This window comes from Pleurodeles waltl, chromosome 3_1 (assembly GCF_031143425.1).
Source record: "Pleurodeles waltl isolate 20211129_DDA chromosome 3_1, aPleWal1.hap1.20221129, whole genome shotgun sequence".
Classification (NCBI taxonomy): Eukaryota; Metazoa; Chordata; class Amphibia; order Caudata; family Salamandridae; genus Pleurodeles; species Pleurodeles waltl.
This window is the reverse complement of record NC_090440.1, coordinates 1633584102-1633608404: the sequence shown is the minus strand read 5'-3', so window position 1 is coordinate 1633608404 and position 24303 is coordinate 1633584102. Positions and strand designations below refer to the sequence as shown.

The following is a 24303-nucleotide window of genomic DNA, read 5'->3' as shown; positions in this document are numbered from 1 at the left end:
TATGGTATTTTAAGCTTGCTTCTGCGAAGGCACCTATCCCAGCATCCTCGCGCCACTGAAACCTCCCAGGTCTCTCCAGCTATAGGAGTCCCTGGCTGGAGGAGCATACAAGCCAACTTGCTCGTCCCTGAGCCATTTGTGAAGGCCTCCCTCCTGGTGACAACCGAGCTGCTATCCATTGGTTCTGCCAATGCAGTTGATCTGCCAAGTAATATGCTTCAAAGCCTGGAATGGCCAGGCCCCCCTCTGTTATCGGCCTCTGGCGCTTAGTGAGTGCTAGCCATACGCAGCCTGTACCCCATAGGAACCATATTATCATTGAGCTGAGTTCAGAGAAGAAGGAGCAGAGGATCCATAGTGGCAGCACCACAAAATACTAAAGTAGACATGGCAAGGTCACCATTTTTAAAAGTGCTCCTCGCCCAGCCACTGAAAGTGGGAGCGTACCCCAAAATACCAAACTGGTTCTCAAGCCTCGTGTAGCTTCCCCCAAGTTGCTCTGTAACATGTCTCCCGGTTTGTGGTATATGTGTGTCACCAATTATGAGAGGCATAGGGTCTCCTATCGTAAAGGTCCCAAATCTGGTGGTGGGGTCAGAGGGGATTTTGCGGGGAATATGCAAGATTTATGCCAGTTTACTAAAATGTTCCAAATTGAACAAGCACCTGCTAGGGCCTCCTCTGGGTCTCATAAAAACGAGGAGGAGATAATCAGCATATAGCGCTATATGCTGCTCTACTCTTGACCTCCCGACCGTAAGCACCTATATGCATGCTATGGGCTTCCATCACAAGCACAAAGAGCAGGAGTGACAAAGGGCACCCATGTCTCGTGCCACATTCCACTCTATAATCTTTTCAATAACCCTACCCCTTCGGACAAGTGCCCGGGCTTCTTTATAAATGAGTTGTGTCCATTCCACAAACCTGTCACCCAGTCCAAAATGTCACAAGACTTCCTGTAGTGATGGCTACTCCAGGTTATTGAATGCTTTTTCAATATCGAAAGCTAATATTGTCGCTGTTGTGCATCGTGGGTCTCCGCCTCCATCATCGAGAGCAGGAGCCTGATATTCAGCGCTGTGTTCCAGCCCAGTATGAAACCATTTTGATCTTTATGTATAAGAGCAGACATATGTTGCTTTAGTCTGGTAGCTAAGATTCGGCTGAGTATTTTGTAGTCAATATTTAACATTGAGAAGGGCCGGTTTGCCTTCATCTCTGTGCACTCTTTCCCTGGTTTCAAAAGCGGCACAATGATAGCTCCCCTGGTGGAGTAAGGGATGTATCCCTCCTGTCTGGCTGCTTGGTATAGGGCAAGTAATTCAGGGGCTAGGCACTCTATGAAAGGAGTAAAACTCCACAGGTAGGCCATCAGTGCCGGGACTTTTGCCCCGCTCCATCTGTTTTATCACGCTTCTGATCCCCGGAAGAGTTATATCTCCACCCAGGTCCTCAGCTACTTTGGGAGGGGGGTTGGAGGGGGTGGGGGTGGTAAGGGGAGAGCAGCCGTGGGAGCCCTGCTTCCATTAAGAATGCCGGTATGGAACTTTCCCCACTAATGGGGGTGTGGGGATATAGCATTTCGTAGCATGCCCAGAACATCTCATTGGTATCAGTTTAGCTATGCATCCTGTCCCCGGAGGAGGTCATCAATTCAACAATGACAGAGCCACACGTGGCTGGGTCTGCTTGCCACCCCAAGAGTGCCTGTTCTTTCTTATTCTGCATGTGCCCTGGTCATATATTTTTTATACTCAAATCAACAGAGGCATTCTACTTCCTGTGCCACCTTCTCTTTAGCCTTCAAGAGGTCAGAGTGGAGCTCTGAGTGGTCTGATCAATGTCATTCTAAGTCCCTAAGGTGTATTTCCGCGGTCTCTATGTCTCACAGTAGCGTTGGCTGCATGCCTGTATCCTCAGAAATGCAGCGGCCTCTTATCACAGACTTAAAATCCTCCCATTCTACGAGCCAGGAAGAGTAAGTACAAATGTTTTTGGTAAAATAAGAGTCTATGGCAGTGTGTTGGTCTTCCCTAAAAACAGAGTTTCTGGGTGCAAGCGACAGGTCGGTATGGGCGGCGTTCATCTTAGCTCCACCAAGAGGGCATTATGATCTGAAACCATCCTCGTTAGATACTCTGTAAGTGTCACTGTCTCGTTAATTTCTGGGGAACATAGCATTACGTCCAGCCTCACATGCAGGTCATGTGTAGGCGAATAGTATGAGTAATCATGTTCCTCTCCATGCTGAGAGCACCAAGTAGCTATTACCCCCCCATTCCCTTTGCAAGGCCGAGAACACTGTAGCATTACCATGAATTGGGGAGTCCCAGAGTGGGGGACGGTCCCTGCAAGGATCTGCCACACAGTTAAAGTCTCACCCCAGTAAGATGGGCCCAGTCATATATGGGGCTATCATTTTGGAGAGTGTTGAGAAGAACCCTGCCTGATCTGTATTGGGACCCTATATGCTGCCTATGGTGATTTCCCTGCCATCTAGTTTACCCAGTGACAACTACATATCTGCCCTGGGGATCTATTACCTGAACCAAATTAAAGCCCCCGGGCATATGATGAACACGTGGTATAATAAAATTTGTCCTTTTCATCTACGGCTCAGAGCTAGTCCGTCTTCAACTGTAATATGCGTCTCTTGAATCAATGCAATCTGTGTCCCTCGTCTTGTCATATGCGAGTATACCTTGTGTCTTATGCATGAAGTGCATGCCCCATATGTTCTAGGATAGCAACTTGTACATCGGAAGGGGGGGTGCATTTTGCTCCGTGATGGGTAACCTGTTCAGCCCTATGCCTGCATGGTTGGGACCTCAGTCCAAGGAACTCCCCACCTCCCCTATCACAACTGGATTGCCCCACGTCACAGTGCATGCGTTCCCTATTAACAACAAAACAGCAACTGACCCAACCCCCCATCCCCAGGACAAATAGCCATCCTCCTCTCATCCAAACAATCTTGCAACATTCAACAGTGGACGCGTGCCCAAAGCCAGTGTTCCAGTGTTACCCAATTCCAGGGTCCTCCCCATCCCACCCAGTTAGTTGTGGATCAATGAAATACCTCCTGAGTGCTTCAATTGGTTTCTGCCCCGAGAGGCAGATTCAGAGGCCATGGTCTCCCCAGTGAGGGGGCAAATTACCTCATCCCATTGTTCGCCTGTAATTTGTCAGATTAATTTGTCTGCCATCCTGGGGGTGACATGTGGCAGCTCTGGGTCAGAGTCCTCAGTGCCATCATCCTGTGAGGCATTCCTGTCACCCTCAGCCACTATGCTTGGCGACAATGGAAATTGGTTCTCTCTTCTGCCCAATGCTGCTGCTTTCTCTACTGCCCTTCTCCGACTTCGTTGGCTCTCTTCATCTGTGGGGGTGACGGATTTGGAGGTGCGCAGCTTCTTCCTGCATGGGCGTCGGTGTATTCCCCAGTCCTCGACAGCTCGGCCGGGACCAGCTTCTGGGTTTGCCTCCAGCCAGTCTCACACTTCCCTGGGAGAGGTAAAGAATTGCGCCCCCTCAATGGTGATGACTCTTAGGTGCGCCCGGAAGAGCATGGCATACTTTAGGTCCCTTTTGTGGCATTGCTTCTTGGCTTCTAAAAAGGAGGTCTGCTGCCAGTGCACCTCTCGGGTAAAGTCTGGGAAGAGCTTGATTGTGCTATTATCCAGTTCTAGTGGGCCCTTAGTTCTAGCTTTGGCCAGAAGATGGCCTCAGTCACAGTAGTGTAGTATCCGGGCCACTATTGGTCATAGTAGAGCCCCGGCAAGGGCGACCAAGAGGGAACTCTGTGAGCCCTTTCCAGTGCAAAAAAAGGGAGATAACCCCGTCGGTGCAACTTCCTCCCGGAGTCAACATTCTAAGAATGCCACCAGGTCTGATTCCTCTGTTTTTCCTGGGACACCAATGATTTGAGGATTATTCCACCTCGATCTATTTTCTCCGTTCTCAGTTCTAGCTTCGAGGGTACAAACCTTGGACTCAAGCTCCGTAATGCTGGTCTGCATACCAGCTACAGTGTTGGGGAGATCATCCACCATTCACTTCCTTGTTGAGACTCTCTCAGGTGCCGATGATCATCCCTTAGGAGACTGAAATCTGCTCCCAACGTGCCTATTTATGTCTCCAGTGCCTCTCTAGAGGCAGTTATAGTCTGTAGGATGTCCTGCAGCATTAGGGTAGATGGTGTGCCCTGTTAGGGTGACTTTCTCCTCAGCCAATCCCCGCAGAGTAACCGCCTCCATCTGTCTAGCACTAGTATCTATGTCCTTCCTCCTGGTAGCCTTCCTCATCTTACCACCTGGAGACTCGTGGATGCCTCTATCTTCTGATGTGGAGGGCACCTCAATTGCTATCGACAGCCTCTGCCAAGGGTCTAGCGGGAGCCCTGTTGGGTGGTTTCTGGTGAAGAGTGCAGTGTCAGATATTAATATTGGAGAATTGTTAGCATGTGCGGTAGGGTATTCCTGTGGGGCAGTCCCGACCTCTGTAAAGTGGATACTTTATGCTGCCAGGTCTAACTGTAGCAGTTTGAACAGTGCTCAGAGTGCCAGCTCAAATATGTCCCTTCCCTGCTCAGGTTACTCAAGGATGACTGGTAGCTCTTGAACCCCACTATCTCCTTGCACGGGTGACCACAAAGGGTTACTGCATTGCAATGTAGGGGCGTGGTAGTAGAAGGATGCCCCAACTCAGGCGCAGGAGTATACAAGTAATGCCCTTTGAGGCCTGTCGAACTCTGGCCCCCTGTGTATCTAGAGCATCACTATATTTGGTGCTGTCCTGATATGGCGGCTGTAGTCCATGGAGGCCCCATTCAAGGGACCACACTAGCAGTCCTATTGTTGGGGAGGGGGCGCTGTGTGCAAGTTAATCTCCTTCCCACACCTCCCAGCAGGTTTGTTCAAGCCTTCCAGGTGTGGGGAAGGCTCTTGCCGTAATTTCATGGCTCTCGCCGTATGTTTGTGGGCACCATTAGTGACAGATACCCTGTCTATGCCAGTTCCCTGGGCTGCTGCGTCGTCATGGGATGCCAGCATAGAGAGTGTGTGTGCGCGTGTGTGTGTGTGGGGAGTAGGGGGTACGGAGGGGGGGGAAATAACTGGATAATACTGGTATCCTCTCACTCCATCATCCCTGCCCCCCCCCCACCCCCAGTGGTGAGTCTAAACTTTGCCCAAGAAGCATAGGGGGGCCTTGAGGAAGCTGCCCGGGGAGCGCCCAGCTTAGGGCTCCTCTTTCTCTTCCGCCTCGGGTTACACCACTTGTAGCGCGCCTTTGCGTTCCTGCCTCCCTTAAGCGATCGCCCTCTCCTCACCTGCCTGGCTGCTGTTAGGCCCAGCTGTGGCAGTGCCAGTTGCCCACAGTTGTCTCGTCCAGAGGCTTCATCTGCGGCCCGAAGGCCGCATCACGCAGGGCCTCATGGGTTTGAGGTGTAGCTTCACACACCGTGCCACCGCAGTCCTGATCCTCGGTGGCTGATGGGGCAGTTGAGTCTTCAGGCTGGCAGGAAGACTCACCCTTCATTCAGCTCTTTGCGCTCTCCAGGGGGCTCCGTAGTCACATTCACAGCAAGGCAGGCCGCTCCTGTAAGAGATCTCTGGCACCCTTTCCACTTGTCTGCTATCGGCTGGCAGTCATTTTGTAAACATCAGCCCAATGACACTGTTGGGGAATATCACCAATCCCCTCTATTTAGGGGAGATCAGAGTTCTGGGACCTGGCCACACCTCGATAAGAGCTTTGATGAAGCTCAGGTTCCCTTCTAGACAGTAAACATCTGAGCTCTATTTATGCCATTTGTGCAGTAAATATTGTGCCCTTGAAGTAGAAGGTGTAAAGACAAAGAAATTACTGGCTCTTGAGCAAGGTGGAAATCAATGTGAATATATATATTTTTTAAAGTTAAATCTCTAAAGAACTTGCAGTTCGCACACAAAATAAGTCCTGTGGAGTACAAATAAAAACAGTTTTCTTGTACCAAATTGTATTTCAGTACATCAGTGAATAAGAATCACTGGCTAAGAAACAGGTATCACTTCCCTTAATTGTGTAATGACTAGCTTTTTTTGTGTGGGGGAGAGTGATTGGTAATAGGTGGTTGTGTGTGCTGCTTCTACCTGTTGTAGAACGAAATACCATTATGAAGCAATCTCTTGGGCTACAAATATATGGAAGTTGGAAGCAGGGTCACTTTGTTGAACAGACTTTGCTAGCAGAATTAAGCTGTACCCTCAAAGAAGTTTGTTATAAAAGAGGAATGGGATGTTTGTTTTTGAAGTGGTGAATGAAAAGCATACATAGCAGAATACTGCAAACTGGATCCTTTTGAGAATGGGTAAGTATTGTTGGCACAGCTATTAGAAAGCTAATGTGCATGTATGTGTTTATTCTGGGAACAAAAAAACGTAATTCAACAAGTTATCTAGACACCAGTATAAAACAAAAAATCTCACAAGGGTGATTACTGAATAGCCTTAGCCTGCCCTAAACACAAAAAAGAGGTGCTTCCTATACAATAAAGACAAAAAAAGGAATTAAAATATCTGACTGATTTACAAGCTACAAGTCATGTTGCTTCTACAGTCCAACCAAGGGACTCCTTCTGCACCTTCACCACTTAGAACACAAATGGGAGACACTACAAAATACTACAGCCTTAACAGGCAGCTCAGACAAGCAACGGCAAAACATGAAAAGCCCACAAAAGCCAGTAGCTGAAGTGGGCTGACCGAAAACCCACGTTCTCCTTTCTACTTCCTACACAAACTTTTTAAAAGTATCGGTACCATGAATTCTCTCAGACAGCTAAAGCAAGACCTAAAAAGGTATACAATATGTTGCAAGTCCTGGTGTTAAGGAGGATGTCAACCATGGGACAAACATCCACAGAAGTAGCACATTCACAATTCTCATTAGCCATCAGGAATTGACTAAAGGTTGGTTCCAAGGAATAGGAGAATGTGACTGAAGAAAATCAAGCTTTCAGACCTTAGGACACAAACAAAGCCAATGAATACTTTACACTGGAAATTATGTATGCAGCTATTGTCTATAACTAATTCAATCAAAATATGTTATTTATAGCTAATTTGGGTATTTTTCTCTGCCTTAAGTTAGGTGGATAAACTAGTATATTCCTTATTCATTTAATAAGTAGGTCATTCTCATGACTCAGCATTTCTCAACTGGCTGTACCCATGTTCCCAACATGAATAGTTCTGGTGGATACTATCTAAATGTAGAATCTTCACCTTGTGGATACCCTCCTAGGCACAAGACTGGATGTGGAAACTTTTTAGCAGTGCCTCTGTGGCCATGTAGATGGTGGCTCTGTGCCGACATTCTGCTCCAGAAGTGACATTCGGAGCCACATATAAGAGCAATATGTGTGCACTGAGGTCAGTTGCTTTCTAGGATGTCATTGCCCTTAAATGCTGAGAAATGACCAGGGTGAGGACCTCTAGATTGGTATGACTAGTGTGCAGGTCTACAGATTGCGACCTTTTATATAGAAAAGAGTCCAATTCACAGAAGAGTAAAGTGGAAGGGTTGGTGGTGAATCTGTGGTTACATAGAGCATCTACCAGAATGATCATAACTGAAGTTAAGTAACATGTTCTTCTGATGGATACTTCAAATTTCCAGTTCCTCACCTTGTGAATAGATGCCAATGCAGAACCTATCAAGGTGGTAGACATATGAACAGGTTGAGACCAAAAAGTCCTGCAGGACCAAGTGGATAAAATGCCACTCTCGAAGGAACTGTTGAGGCAGTAGTTCTTCATTAACATATGTACCAAAGCCCATGTGACGCCTGACAGATGTCCAGGACAGGCACTACCCATGCTTACATAGTAGTAGCAGCTTTGACCCTGGTGGAGTAAGTCCTTAAGCTACATGGAATCTGCAATGGGAGATCCCTGAACCTCCTTCCCAGATGACTGCCCTACTCCAGCAGGGATGCATCTATCTCTACCAGCAAACTCTCAGTGGGGAAGAGAGTATGGTCTGCCACTGATCAGATTGAGGTCCAGTAGCCACCACTGCAGATCTTGTACAGTCTCCCTTGAAACCTGGATAATGTTCAACAAGTTTCTTTTGTGCTGGGCCCACTAAGACTTAAGTTTCTACTACAGAGCCTGCACCTGCAACCTGGTGAAAGAGACAAGCAGGAGGCAGAAGACCAATCAACAGAACCAGAAGTCTCAGAGCCTCTCTCACAGAGGTGCGGGGCCAAGGCTGGAATTTTGAGATAATAGCCAAAGTACCCTGGACTAGCACTGTACCCAGAATGGCCCCAGTAAAGTGTAACCTCTGTGAAGGACTGTGGTCTCGTTGATGAAGAACCTCTGTGTATTATGAGGTTCATAGTCATCTAGAAGTGGTTCACAGCTGATTGTGGTGAGCCTGCTTTCAGCAGTTAGTTTTTGAGGTAGGAGAACATTGGTAGGTCAAACTTTCGAGGGTACACTCTGGCCACCACCATCACCTTTGTGAACACTTAAAGGGTGCGGTTAAGGCTGAAGGGGAGCACAGTAAACTGAAACTGCTCCTGGTCTTCCTTGAATCACAGATGGCATCTTTGGAATTACAAAACAGACGCATGAAAAGATGTATCCTGCAGGCCCAAGGCAACAAGGGCAGACAGATCTAGGGCCAAATTGAGAATTTTTAATTTGTAGTTCTGCAGGAAGGCAGTTAGAGAGCACAGATCTAAAGTAGGACAAGGCTACCCATCCTTCTTTGGCACTAGGAAGCAGCAGGAGTTGCAACTCGTCCCTACTTCCAAGGCTGGTACCCTCTTGATGTCCCCTTTGACAAATACAGCCTGCACGTCTTGCAGTAAGATGGAAACGTGAGTCTCTGAAAGCTACTCTGATGTGTGACGGAGATAAGGTGGGTCAGAAAGGAATGGTATGGCACAGCCTTCTTAAATGATCATTAGTACCCATATATCTGAGAGATGATCTGCCACCCTTGTAGAACACGTATGATCATGCTTCCCACGGAATGGCTGTGTGATGCTAAGGGCAAGCCAAGGCAGCTTGGAGGCTGATACTACAGCCGGAGCCAGAGGGCTGAGTGGAGCATTGTCCCTGGTGCCCTGCATGATGTATGTTAGATCCCCAGCCACAGCCATGGCCATAAAAGGGATTTTGGGGGAGGGTGGTGGTGGGGGGGATTGGGGGCTGGATGACAGGGCATGGGGGTGCCTATACACCAGCTCTCTGGAGTAGCCTCACAAGGGTTGGAACTGCTGGGGAAACTGTCAGCCAGGGGGTAGAAAGGTCCCAAAAATGTACCATGGGTCTGCTTTCCTTAAAGCGTTCAAGGGCAGAATTAGTCTTTTTGCCAAAGAGGAGGGATTCATCAAAGGGCATGTCTTTTAGGGACACAGGCACATCCTCTGAAATGCCAGTAGATCTCATCCACGGTTGGCAGTGAAGCATTGCCCTAGAGTCCAACGCATGTTCCAAGCAGTCAGCAGTGTCTAGGCCAGTCCAGATGGCATTTCTGGCTCCATCCTAACTGTCCTGAATGGTTTGAACCAAAGAGACTCGGAACTCATCTGGAACATCCGGCAAGATCTCACTAACTGTGTGCCAAGGGGTGTGCGAGTAACATCTTGCCAAACTGGTGGAAGAGAACATCTGTTTTAAAAATGCATCAATCCCTTTTGACTCCTTAACCGAAGGGTTTGTAGAAAATAGATTAGAGTTAACTTTACTGGTGGAAGCTTGGATTACCAAATTCTCCAGAGCAGACTGCCGAGTAGAGGATGTCTGCGTCATCTGGTGCCGGCATAGGTTGTCTGGCCACTGGTCAGTTTACTGGTGGACAAGAGCAAGTCTTCACCCAGATACTCATCAGGGTGTCAGTTAGGGCTCATAAAATGGGAGCAAGGGCTCAGAAGAAGCCGGCCCTGGGTGTAAAACTGCAGTCAGTACATTATTTTTGACTTCCAGTGAGAGTACCTGAAGGTTCAGGACTTCAGTTACAAGTCTAATCACCACAGCAAAAGATGCACTCCCTTCCGTATGGGGTCCAGGGGCATCACCAACACTGTTTCCGAGCACATATCTAGTCCACAGGCCTGCGTGGGAGTGTCATATAGAGCGAGAAAAAGCCCATGCCCTTGACCTGCAAGGGCAATTACATGAGGTCTGAGGCATCTCTCAGTGTTTGGCAACATACAGCTTCACTTCATGGTCATGGATCAGCTTCCTGGGCATGAGGTCAGATTCTTCACACGTCTTTGAGTCGTGCTGGAGGCCAAGCACCAGAGGCAGACCTTGTGTAGGTCAGTCAACAACATCTGTTCAGATAATCATAGTACAGTCTGAACCCTGTAGTTTTTGTTGAAAATATCATTCCCAAGTACACTGAAAAGTAACTGCTGAATAATTTGTCAACAGACAAAAAAAGAGTGGAGCTCTGGATCCACCTAGGAAGGCATGGACACAAAGGAACAAACATTGCCACACAGGGGTGGAACTTGCGTGCGATTCTGCTTTTTCAAATCTGTGGTAGAACAAATTCAACGTAGATCCACACAACAACACCTAGTGGCGGGTGAGACCACTACTATGAACATTTTCAGATCCAGTCTGGCACCTGTAGAATACTATGAAAGGGAGGATTCTGCATTTAGCAGTATCTATAAGAAAAAGACAATTGTATTTGAATTTTAATATTGACGCTAAAATAAAAAAGAAGCATTTTTAAGATTTAGACTGCTACACATTCCACTTCTTCAATTTAAAGGTTTGTGGAATAACACAAATCCTAAGCAGAAACTTTGTTGGCTATGTCATACTTATGAGGGAGTGATTAAGCATGCACTTTGTTTCAGGCTTAATTTAAGCCAGTGGTTGCCGGCACTCTTTTTTAGTGACTGACACTTATTTTTCTGCATCAGACGTTTACTGAGACCAAGAGAAGGGAAAAATAAACAAAGCGGAAAGACAGGGAAAGACGGAGAAATATCAGACAGAGAAAGCATCAAACTGCAAGAGTGAGATAAGGGACCTGGTAGAATCTAGCAGTAGATTAAGGAGGCAAGAGGTGAGTTCAAGACTAACCAGCCCCGGGATTTGACTACTGGCATTTCATAGCACCGGCCATGGGATTCTAAGCAGAGCTTTGGCCACTGGTACTCATTATTTTATCAAATAAGCACTGGTCTGTTTCCTAGCCCGCCTCAGCTGAGTAACAAGTACTTGTGTACAACAATTTCATACTAGTAACGTTAGAACAATTGTTGAACCCACCCTGTTCAATTTTAAAGTTTCAACACAAAAATACATTGGAAGCACTAAGAAATATCTTGATATTATGGAAATCACTTTAAGAAAGGCAATTCAATGTGAGCAGTCTGTAAAACAGGTGTGACGGTTTCATGTGAGTGCAAAGAGACATATGCCCATTGTGAATACAGTTACTCAGTAATAACTTAATGATGACTTTATTTGATGTAATAATTACATTTTATTAATGATTTTAATGTAATTGGTTTTAACACACACTTATACAATAAAGAACACAGAAACCTTAAACACAGTGATAATATATATTAGCAAAGCCATGAGTGGCTTTAATGCTCTAAAGTATACAAACGTAAGCATGTATAAATGGAAACAGATATTTGTGCATGACTTGCGAAACCCTTTTCTTTGTATCACTTTTGTCTGTACCTGGTTTTTGTATTCTCCAAGCTTGTGATATTGCTGTGTTCTATTCTATAGCGTACTACACTGGTGTCTTGCATGGCTAACACATTAGAGTTAGACATATTGGTTTTGCAAAATGACTTTATTTTGGAACAATACAGGACTTCAAGATGAAGTATACATAATTTATGTCACTAACAATGCTAAACATAACCCAGGGCAATAATAACCAACCTTTTTCACAGCTCCGGCGTTTTTCCATGCCAATCTTTCTTCGGTGGCAAGTTTCACAGACAGAGCAGTGACGGCCTGAGTATACAACAAAGTATACAGTACTTTCACAATGCAGGTAAAGTGTTCTAAAAAGAAAAAGGGAGGGAAATAGAGTAGTGGCCACCTTAATTCCAAAAGTAGACTCAGATTTCACAGAGGAAACATGAAAATTACTATCAAGAGTAAACAGATTTAGGCAACAAAGAAAATGACAATAAAAGTAAATCAAATATTTCTTTGTGTTTTTTTGCAAAACAATTCTTTACTTTAAAGTAACACAATATAACAGAAAATAAGAAGACCATTGTTTGCTTCATATTTGGGAAATAGTTCCAAAAAGACATTGCAAAAATGTTCTGGCAGTGCCTTGCTACATTGGAAAATAGATGGATATATGAATAAAAAAAATGAAGGAAAATTAAAAGACTGTATAGAAGAGGCTGTTTCTACAGCAGTATTATGGTCATGGCACCCAGTGAGTAGCAAACAATCAATTAAGTTGTTTTTGACTGCACTTTCTCCTTATCACATCTAATGCCAAGCTCTCCCATCACCTGAGCAGGCCAGGACATGGGCATCTGTTATCTGATACAGTTTATGCCTGTAAAGGGAAGGGGGCTTCTGACAAATATCATAGCGGGCCTAACAAACACTTATCCAGGTGAAAAGGTAACTTGCCAACAATGCCAATATTTCCGATTCATAAATATTTTTTTCAAATCTGACTCACCTTTTAAATACTCCTGCCAGACTTCACACGGTTGTGAAAACATTTTCCCCAGCAATGGGCACCATGCAGCTCTGGCTGCCAATCCCCCTATTAACATAATCTTGGCAGTGTATATTGGGCACCAATCAGCCTGCTACCATTAGTTCCTGATTGTTTGTCTGTGCATCATGAAGGGCACTGTCCAGAGTGGAACCAAGAAAGTGAAGAAAACGACAAATACAACACATAAAATGTTTGCATATCTTGGTTTCTTATTAACCAATTCACTAGCTCAAAGGGGAGGGTGCAGGGTGCTCAGAAATATGCGGGAAGATAACGTATCAACCTAAAAAAGGAAAATAACTTTTTCTTCTGATGGATACATCTTCCTGCAGATTCCTCCTCTTGTCATCTTATGCCCGATTCTCAAATCAGTAAAATTAACAAAGGAAATCATGCAACAGGCTTGGGCAAAGTACCCACAAATGTCTGTCTGAAATGTAAAGCATGAGTGTTTTGCAAAAATATGTAAGGACAGCCATGTAGCTGCCTGGTACACGTCTGTGGCACACCACTGGAAAGGTCCAGAGAACTAGCAATAGCCCTTGTGGAATAAGTATGAATGACCATTTGACAGACTTTCTTGGCCAGGGCACAGCAAATCTTGATAAAAAAGACGACCCAGCGCCGAAGTATTTAGTCCCTGCCTTGATCTTTTTGGCTCCAGCATAGCCCACAAAAGCTGGTCGTCAACTTTGTCCCGACTCCCACAGCCAATGTGAGAGGACACCACACATCAAGGATCAAGCCTACATCGGCGTTTCCCCTGCATGGTTGGACATAGAGGAGAAAGGAAATATGGGAAGGTGATAGACTGGCCAAAAATGAAATGCAGATACCACTCTGGATAAGAAGGATGGGCAGCTGGGAAGGACAAACATATCAGGGAAGAAACAACTGTGAAGGATAGAGGAACCTAAAGGGCTAGAAGCTCTCTGAACATGCAAACTGAAGTAATTGCCACAAACAGAACTGTTTTCAGAGTAAGAAATAAAAGAGGTTAACAGTATATCAGCTCTAATACAGATACTACCAAGAAAGTCAATACAAGATTTGAATACTACTGAGGAACAATAAACCCAGTGGTAGGACATATGTAAAGCAGACCTTTTAGAAATCATACCTCTAATGATGATCTAAACATGGAAATCTGATCAGGCAAATGAATAAAAGCAATTATAAAAACACTAGGGGTGTGCACAAATAATCCTGCGCACATCTGAGCATTAAAATAAATAAATAAAGAAAAAACAGGATGCACCAGGGATGAATCTCCCAAAAAATAATTGTGTCACAGTGAAACCTTAATTAATCACTGGAACACCAAAACAAACAGTTCTACTCAACATTCCGAGGGGATGAGGTTAAAGGTACACCCACAGACCCTGGGTTTGTACTTAAGGAATGTCAACACAATAAAGTACTTCTACACAATACAACAACCTTTTCGATCAGTATTGATTCCTTTCCAACATCTTCTTTGATGACTGTGGTTTACAATACAAATGCCAGTGCAACTGTGTAGAGGTAGTTGTAGGATGGTAGCAATAAATATGGAGAATAACACCCATAGGATGTGTATTATATGGCCGCCATCTACCAGTCCTTATATTCCATAATAATTTATATTCCAATGCCTCCAAGAGAATGTTGACGTGTTTCGGCCCAAATCCTTTTGCGTCTCCTCAGGATGTGTTAGGAAGGACAGCCTTATGTTCCACTCAATCAGTCAGTCAGTCACAGGTGAAGAAACGTGTGACTGGGTCCGAAGTGCTGCCTGATTACCAACAAAGGAGGAGGTCGACACCGAGGCAAGGACCTTGGCATACCACGTCTTAACAAGGTGCAGAAAATCTTTGCTTTCTTCTATGTGAGCTGCCCATTCCACACGCTTGGTGCCCGCAAGTGCAAACGCGGGTCACTTACCTCCATGATCGCCTTGCTGAGGTTCTAAGTCACCATCGGGAGGACATATAAATAACAAATTACTTCCTTTGATCAAGCATTTCTGGTAGAGATTCCTCACCTTATGAACATCCCACGGTATCATGGTGAATCCAGAAACTTTCATGGCAATTCCCTTATACGTCTGTAAGTGGAGTCGAGCAGCTTCAGGACAATACACCGTGGGTATGGCTTTAGGTCCCTATACATGCGCCACATCCACATGCTGACATGAGTGTCTACCTGAAGTCTATCAGCTCCAACAGACTTGCAGCTATGGAAATCAACATGTGAATGTGTAGAGATATTTTCAATAGTTGAATCTTATTAATGGATATTATGAGTCCATTCCACAGGATGGGCAGGAGGGTGAGTATGTGAGGAATCTGTACCAGAAAAGGTGCTACAGAAGGTAAGTAACTTGTTCTTCTGATAGAGGCTTCTACCTGCAGATTCTTCACCCTGTGAATAGTTACCAAAGCAGTACATCTCCCCAGATGGTGGGTCTGTGGAATAGAAATTAAACTTTCAGATGGGTGCTTTTTTGGCTATCTTATCCTGGATCTTGATGTATAGCACAATCCACCTGGAGACGGTTCTCTTCAGAACTGCTTTTCCTTTCTTAGCTCCAGAGAAACAGATGAAAAGTTGATCACCCTGTTGGTAATCCCATGAACAATCAATGTAGAAGCTAAGGGCTCTATTTGGGTCAAACAATGGGATCATTTGCCCTCCTGGGACACACGAGGGGATGCAAAGAAAGCCAGCAAGCTGACTGACTGCCCAATGGTAAAGGGTTTGACTTTCTAGGTCAGGAATGCTGTTTTGTCAAGAGGAACATTTTATCAGGGAAGATCGAAGAGTATGGGGGTACCAGAGACAATGCCTCTGGTAGGTCACTCATTCGCCTGAGTCAGACATCATTGTGATGAGGAAAAACGTCTTGCTAGGTAACAGACGGAAAGGACAACGGTGCATGGGCTTGAAAGGAGTGCACATAAGATAGGAAAGAAACAAGCTAAGGTCCCACAGTGCATCACAAATGGTGTTGGCAGGAACAAGTTGGCCAACCCCTTCAGAGAGAGCATAACAATAGGTGATTTGAAAAGAAAAGGCTGATCCGGTAAACATAGACAGGCTAAAAGAGATGCTTAATAACCTTTAACTGTGGTCGCAGAAAGGCCTTGCCTGGCCACTGAAAGACAAAACAGAAGGATGTCAGATAAACTTGTTGAACGTAACAAGCGGAACATCAAGAAACAAATGTTTCCCAGCATTGTGCATATACAGTTTTAGTGGAAGGATGCCTTGCTACCAGAAGGACACCAACTACTTCGGGAGGAAGACCGAAAGCCATCCACTGTCACCAGTCAAACTCCACACACAGAACTGTAAATTGTGCAAGCTCTGGGGCAGGACCTGGCACTGCCACTGCAACAGGAAGTTCTCCGGAAGGGGCAGTCGGATCAGAGGACAAATGCTCATGGCCAGAAGTTCCAGGTACCACACTCTCTTGGTCCAGCCTGAGGCCACTAGGATGACTTGGGCCTGGTCTCTCCCGATCTTCTTCAGTACTCTGGGCAGGAAAGGAAGGGGCAGAAAGACATCCAAGAGCCCGAGTCCAAGTGTAGGTTAAAGGCATTTCCTAGAGGACTACCTTTGGTCACCTTTCAGTTCAAAGATCTGTCAACTTTTATCCTACCAGGGAAAGGCTATTAGCATTCAGCCACTTTCAGAGACCTAGCGCCTCTTGGCACGGGACCCAAGACTCCAGCCAGCCATGTTCATTGCAGTACCACATTGCAGTCGTTCTGACTGTGGCCACCTGTACCTGTTCCTTCCTGATGTGCTAAGCAAATCCTTCTAAACTCCAGCAAGTTGATGTAGAGGCAAGCTTTTGCCAGAGACCAGAATCCTCTGGACACCACCGTTCCCAGATGAGCTCCCTAATCCAGCAACAATGCATCAGCAATAATGAGCCCTGGGAGGGGCAGAGAGCGGAGTCTGCCGTCAGTCCAATTGCTGTCAAACAGCAACCACTACTTGTCTTTCGCAGACACCTTCGACATCTGGGTGGAATCTGATAGATAGGCTTTAGGTTGAACCTACTGAGACTTCAGATCCTCTGCAAAGCCTGCATGTGCTAACTGATGTGGTTCACAAACAGGATGCAGGAGGCCATTAAATCTCAGCCCGTATCTCACTGAGAATCAGGTTGAAACATTTGGATCATAGCCCTAATGTCCTAGACTCGTTGAGGTGGAGGGATGGCTCAGAAAAACACAGTATTTACCTTCCAGCTCCCCTATTGGAAAGGCATCATGTCTGACCAATGAGTGTTCCAGATTGCAGACAGACAGAAATGTTCAGAGTTTGATAAGAGGACCTCCAGGAGGTGTTGCATGGCATGCAACTGGGGGACAGATAGGAATGGTAGGTGTAGGAAGCTGGCTCTGTATATACTATCTCAAAATAAGAGATAGTGTGCACAGAGTCCAAGGGTTCCCCAAGAGGTTTGACAGAGGCAATAATAGATAATACTAATGCTCTATTTGTAGTAGTGTGATCGAGCAGTTAGGCTTAATAGAGGGTAGTGTTAAGCATTTGTTGTACACACTCAGGCAATAAATGGGAACACACACTCAAAGACTTAACTCCAGGCCAATTGGTTTTTATATAGAAAAATATTTTCTTAATTTATTTTAGAACTACAAGATTCAACTTGCAGGTAAGTACATTAAATGTAAGGTACTTTGCATAAGTATGGATAGGACTAGGAATCAAAACAGTAATGTACATAGTTTGGCATAAAATGGCAATAAACTATATTAAAAGTGGACACTGCAAAATTCAATAGTTCCTGGGGGAGGTAAGTACAAGTTCATTCATACGGTAAGTAAAGCACTTACAAGTTCAGTGTCCGGGGCACAGGCAGCCCACCATTGGGGATTCAAGTCAATCCCAAACACCCAGCACCAGCAACACAGGGCCGATCAGGTGCAGAGGTCAAAGAGGGGCCCAAATAACAGACGCCTATGGAGACAGGGGGTGTTCCGGTTCCAGTCTTCTAGCAGGTAAGTACCTGCATCCTCGGGGAGCAGACCAGGGGGGTTTAGTAGAGCACGGGGGTCCCAAGTAGGCACACAAAGCACTCCCTCAGCGGCACACGGGCGGCTGGGTGCAGTGGGCAAACAAGGCATCGGTTTTGTAATTGATATCAATGGAGGGACCCAAGGGTCACTCAGACGTTGCAGGCAGGGCACAGGGGGCCTTCTCAGGCAAGCCACCAACTGGGCAAGGGTGAGGTCCACCTGCTGGTCACTGCTGCACCAGTGGCTGGTTCTTCACGAGCCTGGGGACTGCAGGTGCAGTGCTTCTTCCAGGTGTTGGGTTTCTTCTTTCCGGGTAGTCGCAGTCAGGGGGGGTCCTCGGGATTCCCTCTGCAGGCATTGTCGTCGGGGTGCAAAGAGGTTAGCCCAGGGTGGACACGTCGTCAGAGTCACCTGGGGATCCTCTCTGGGTCGTTGGTTTCTCTGGACATGGGTCAGGGGTGTCGGGTGCAGAGTGCTGGGGACTCACGCTGCTGGAGTGAGGTGAGAGTCCCTTTAAAGATGGTTTCTTCTTGCTTGAGGTGGACAGTTCCGCTGTCCTCAGGAGTTTTTGGCCCTTTGTAGTTGCAGGGCAGTCCTCTGAGTCGACAGAGGTCGCTGGGCCCGCAGGAGGCGTCACTGGTGCAGGTTCTTTGAATCAGGAGACAGGACGGTAGGGCTGAGGCCAAAGCAGTTGTCTTCCTTCTTCTCTGTGGGGTTTTCAGGTCAGCAGTCCTTCTTTGTAGATCGTCCGGAATCTGAAGTCCTGGGTACAGGGTCACCCCTAAATACCGAATTTAGGGGTGCCTTAGGGTCACAGGGTTGTAGCCAATGGCTACTGTCCTTGAGGGTGGCTACAATCCTCCAAAACAAGATGGAGGATTTTCCAAGGAGGGGGTCACTTCAGCTCTGGTCACCTTAGGGGTGGACCAGGCTGAGGGGGTGACTCCTCCTTGTTTTTCTCATTATCTCCCCGAACTTGCAGCCAAAAGTTGGAGCTGTATCTGGGGGACGGGCATCTCCACTAGCTGGAGTGCCCTGGGGCTTTGTAACACGAAGCCTGAGCCTTTGAGGCTCACTGCTAGGTGTTACAAATCCTGCAGGGGAGAGGTGTGAAGCACCTCCACCCACTGCAGGCTTTGAATCTGGCCACAGAGAGCACAAAGGCTCTCACCCCAGGGGGTCAGAAACTCATCTCTCAGTGGCAGGCTGGCACAAACCAGTCAGTCCTCCACAGAAGGATTGGATAAAATACAGGGGGCATCTCTAAGATGCCCTCTGTGTGCATTTTTTTTTAATACACCCAACACTGGCATCAGTGTGGGTTTATTATTCTGAGAAGTTTGATACCAAACTTTCCAGTGTTCAGTGTAGCCATTATGGAACTGTGGAGTTTGTTTTGAAAAACTCCCAGACCATATATTTAATGTGGCCACACTGTACTTACAATGTGCAAGAATAGACTTAGACACTGTAGGAGCATATTGCTCATGCAGTTATGCCTTCCCCTGTGGTATAGTGCACCCTGCCTTAGGCTTTAAGGCCTATTGGCGGGGTGACTTACCTATGACTCTACCAGATATATTGTTACTGAAGGTAAGTAACTTGTACATCTGATAGAGACTTCTAGATGCAGATTCCTTACCTTCGAATAGCTACCCGAGCGATACCATCCCCAGTGGAGGGCTGCAAACCAAGATCACACCAAGACGTCCTGCAGGACCGAACGCCCAAAGTAGCCATCCCTTTGGACCGCACTGTCCAGGCAGTAGTGTTTAGTAAAAGTGTGCACAGATGCCCACGTCGCTGCCTGACAGATGTTCAGGACTGAAACGCCCCGTGCTAGCGCTGTGGTGGCAGCAGTAGCTCTGGAGGAATGAGCGTGCAAACCTTCAGGAGGTTGCTTCTTAGCCAGAGTGCAGCACATTTTGATGCCTAAGAGCACCCATTGTGAAATGGTCCTCTTCTGCACCGCTTCCCCCTTATTTGCACCCACATATCCCACGAAGAGTTGATTGTCCACCCGAAAGTCTTTGGTACAATCAAGGTAGAACGCCAACGCTCTTTTTGGGTCCAGACAGTGGAGTCTCTCCTCTTCATGAGAGGGAAGTGGGGGTGCTTGAAAGGTAGACAAGGTGATGGACTGACCGACCTGCAAGGGTGTCACTACTTTAGGTAGGAAAGAAGCCCTTGTGTGAAGTACCACTTTGTCAGGATGTATGACCAGGAAAGGTGGCTTAGATGACAGAGCCTGGAGCTCACTTACTCTGCGGGCAGAGATAATGACAACTAAAAAGACAGCCTTGATGGTTAAGAGTCATAAAGGGCAGTTGTGAAGCGGCCCAAACGGGGCACACATAAGGTATGTTAATACCAGGTTTAGATCCCATTGGGGCATGAAGAATGGGATAGGAGACAAGAGATGTGTGAGGCCTTTAAGAAACCTCCCAACTATAAGATATTTAAATCAAGGAAGGCTGATCTGGTAACCTCAAGAAAGCAGAGATGGCAGAAAGATATCCCTTAAGAGTGCCCAGGGTGGAACCCTGCTGGGCAAGGGAAAGAATAAAGAGGAGGACTTGAGAAAGAGGAGCAGATAGAGGATCTACAGAATTGTCGATGCACCATGCCACAAATTTCTTCAAACGAGAGGCGTATACAGTTTTGGTTGAGGGACGCCTGGCTGCCAAGATAACATTACAGACCGCAGGTGGCAGGTCAAAAGACAAACTTTCGCCGATCAATCTCCACGCAGGGAGGCGGAGGGTGGACAGGTTCAGATGGAGGACCCTCCCCTGCTGCTGCGACAGAAGATCCTCCCGAAGAGGCAGTCTGATCGGAGGAGCTATGGCCATGCTCAATAGCTCGGGATACCAGACTCTTTGTGCCCAGTCCGGAGCCACCAGTATAACTTGGGCCCGGTCTTGCTTGACCTTCTTCAGAACTCTGGGCGGAAGTGATATGGGCGGAAAGGTGTACAGGAGGCCTGAATTCCACTCCCGAAAGGCGAAAACTCCAACGTGCAAAACAAATGACATTGCGCGTTCTCTACGAAGGCGAACAAGTATAACCAAGGTTCTTCCCACTGGAGTAAAAGACCTTGCGCCACCTCCGGATGGTGACACCATTTGTGATCAACTACGCATCGTCGGCTGAGTTTGTTTGCTCTGGCATTCAAGGAGCCCGCCATGTGTTGAACCACCAGGGAGATTCCCTGATGTTCCAGCCAAGTCCAGAGGCGAAGAGCCTCTTGACAAAGTGTCCACGACCCCACTCCGCCTTGTTTGTTGCTGTACCACATTGCGGTGGTGTTGTCTGGGAATACTTGCACTGCTTTCCCCTGGATAGAGGGAAAGAATGTTTTCAATGCTAGTTGAATCACTCGGAGCTCCAGATGATTGATATGGAGCCCGGTTTCTGCTGGAGACCAGACGCCTCTGATCTCCGCCTCTCCCATGTGGCCGCCCCATCCAAGGAGTGACTCATCTGTCACGACTGTAAGATCTGGTTGGGGAAAGGAGATGGATCTGCCCTTGACCCAATCCTGATTCGTTAACCACTACTGCAGGTCTCTCGCAGTTCTTTCCGAGATCTGGACCTTATCAAAGAGATTCCCCTGATGTTGCGCCCACTGGAACTTCAGGTCCCACTGCAGAGCCCGCATATGCCATCTGGCCTTTTGAACTAGCAGGATGCAGGAGGCCATGAGGCCCAGCAGACTCATTCTCACCGAAATCCAGGACAGAGACTCAAACATCGGTATCATAGCCCGAATATCCTGGACTGGCTTTTCAGGAGTATATGCCCGAAACTGCACTGTATCCAGAACAACTCAGATGAAAGGCAGCATCCGAGAAGGAGACAGGTGTGACTTCGGCATGTTGATAGTGAACCCCAGCGATTGCAAAATGTTCGCTGTAGTCTGGAGGTGGGAGACGACTGTGTGGAGCGAGTTCGCCTTCAACAGCCAATAGTCGAGGTAGGGAAAGACTCGGACCCCTAACCTGCGCAGCTGAACTGCCACCACACTATCATCACTTTCGTGAACACCTGAGGGGCACTGGTAAAGCCAAAGGGGAGCACGGTAAACTGAAAGTGCTCGTGACTTAACACGAATCATAGGTAACGTCTGTGGGACGGCAATACGGGAATGTGGAAGTATGCGTCTTGCACGTACAATGCTAACATCCACTCTCCGGGATCCAGGGAAGACAGAACCTGAGCCAATGTCAACATTTTGAATTTCTCCTTTTTGAGGAAGAGGTTGAGGGACCGAATATCTAATATAGGACGAAGACCCTTGTCCTTTTTCAGCACCAGAAAGTAGCAGGAACAGCAACCACAACCTACTTCTGCAATGGAACCCTCTCTATAGCTCCTTTGGCCAAAAGGGCTTGGTCTTCCTCGTGGAGAAGTGCCATATGATCCTCCGATATTCAATAGTATGAAGGCGGCTTGGCTGGAGGAGGTGTCTCAAAGGGGAGGGAGTAGCACCTTCAGACAATCTGGAGGACCCACCTGTCAGAGGTAATGGTTTGCCATTGGGGCAGGTGATGGCGCATCCTGCCGCCAACTGGTTCCTGGTGTACCCGCAGACTAGGAAGGTTTAGAGGCTGAATCGGGGGTTGGGGTAGACTGGGCGACCCGTTGGCTCACTGATCCCCGGGGACATGGGATCCCGCGTCCACAGCTGCACAGGGGCTGTACAACATGTGCAGGTTGATGGCCAGGGGGGAAGGACGCGGTTGGGTGCCCCTTCCGTAGCCACGAAAGGGGCAAAAGGCGCACTGCTGGGGTCTAGAAGCGGGCGCGAGAGCAATGGACTGGGCCGTGGCTCGGGAATCCGTAAAGCGCCTGGGCGCCGAGTCCACCTTGTGTCGGAAGAGATGTGTGCCATCAAAGGGCATGTCCATCAAAGATTGTCCATCATCTCCTGAAAAGCCAGATGTTCTCAGCCAGGCGTTGCATCTCAAAGCCACCATCAATGCAACCGATCTGCCTAGAGAGTCGGTCGTATCCAGTCCACAACGAATCATGAACTTCGCTGCATCCCTCACATCTGTTACGGCTTGGGAAAGGATCCCAGCCTCCTCCGGAACTCTAGGCAGCACTTGCACGACCGTATTCCCGAGAGTAAGGGATTATCGGCCCAAAAGGCATGCAGTGTTCACGGACTGTTGGACCAACACAACGTCTTCCCCAAATTACCAGTCTTTTTGATTCCCTATCCTGGGGTGCGGCAGGGCATGCGCCAGATGAAGAGGAAGCCTGGATGACAAGGCTCTCATGCGTGGGGTGCTGGGTGAGGAATTTTGGGTCTGACGGCGCAGGCCGATGGTGGCAGGCAATCGTCCTATTCACAGGATCCCCTGTGCTGGGTCTGGACCAAGTACCCAAAAGGAAGTCGTCAGTGCTTCATTAAAGGGAAGAAGGGGCTCGGAAAAGTAAGACCCTGGCTGAAGCACATCGGTTAGGATATTAGGCCTAACCTCCACAGAAGGTAGCTCGAGGTCCAGGACCTCAGCCACCCTTCTCACCACCATGGTATAAGAAGCACCCTCCTCGTAGCCATGGTAGGAGGAGAGAGCATGCCAGTGTCCGGGGAGGTGTCTAGACCACTGGCATCATCCAAATCGTGCACCCAGTCCATTTGGGGGTCAAGCTGGTATTCTAAAGGGTCCAGCATCCCCTCTATACTCTCTTCTTATCCATACCCACAAGAATAAGGGTCTGGTTCAAGCCTGGCCCCTGCAGAGCTCATACAGAACGGAATCGGTGTTGGATGTCTGTAGGAAAATGCCACTGTCGGCATGGTTACCCGCTAACTTTTTGCCTTTTGTTGATGCCAGCTTTGATTGAAAGTGTGCTGGGACCCTGCTAACCAGGCCCCAGAACCAGTGGTCTTTCCCTAAAACTGCATCTTTGTCTCCACGATTGGCACACAGATAAGTCCCTTGTAAAAGTTTAAACATTTAGTAAAAGTTAGGATTTAAGTACTAGAAGTAGTTTTTAGTTTCTTAAAAAGTAATCCCAACTTTAGAGACATAGGGGGTCATTCTGACCCCGGCGGTCTTAGACCGACAGGCCGGCGGTGCCCCGCAGGGCATTCTGACCGCGGCGGTAAAGCCGCGGTCAGACCGGCAACACTGGCGGTCTCCCGCCAGTGTACCGCCGCCCTTTTGAATCCTCCAAGGCGGCGCAGCTAGCTGCGCCGCCGAGGGGATTCCGACCCCCCCTACCGCCATCCAGTTCCCGGCGGTCCGCCCGCCGGGAACCGGATGGCGGTAGGGGGGGTCGCGGGGCCCCTGGGGGCCCCTGCAGTGCCCATGCCACTGGCATGGGCACTGCAGGGGCCCCCGTAAGAGGGCCCCTACGAGTATTTCACTGTCTGCTTGGCAGACAGTGAAATACGCGACGGGTGCAACAGCACCCGTCGCACCTTCCCACTCCGCCGGCTCGATTACGAGCCGGCATCCTCGTGGGAAGGGAGTTTTTCCCTGGGCTGGCGGGCGGTCTTTTGGCGACCGCCCGCCAGCCCAGG

At 47.7% G+C, this 24303-nt stretch overlaps 1 protein-coding gene across 4 annotated transcripts in view; it reads right to left on the bottom strand.

The window, feature by feature from the left end:
* The window catches only part of UBR3 (ubiquitin protein ligase E3 component n-recognin 3), a 1605611-nt gene that overhangs the window by 157215 nt on the left and 1424093 nt on the right, over nucleotides 1-24303 (bottom strand). For all 4 annotated transcript variants that reach the window (XM_069225311.1, XM_069225312.1, XM_069225313.1 and 1 more), the window contains one exon: nucleotides 11922-12046. In XM_069225311.1, coding sequence (XP_069081412.1) covers nucleotides 11922-12046 — 125 coding nt within the window. The remainder of the gene's footprint in view (nucleotides 1-11921; nucleotides 12047-24303) is intronic.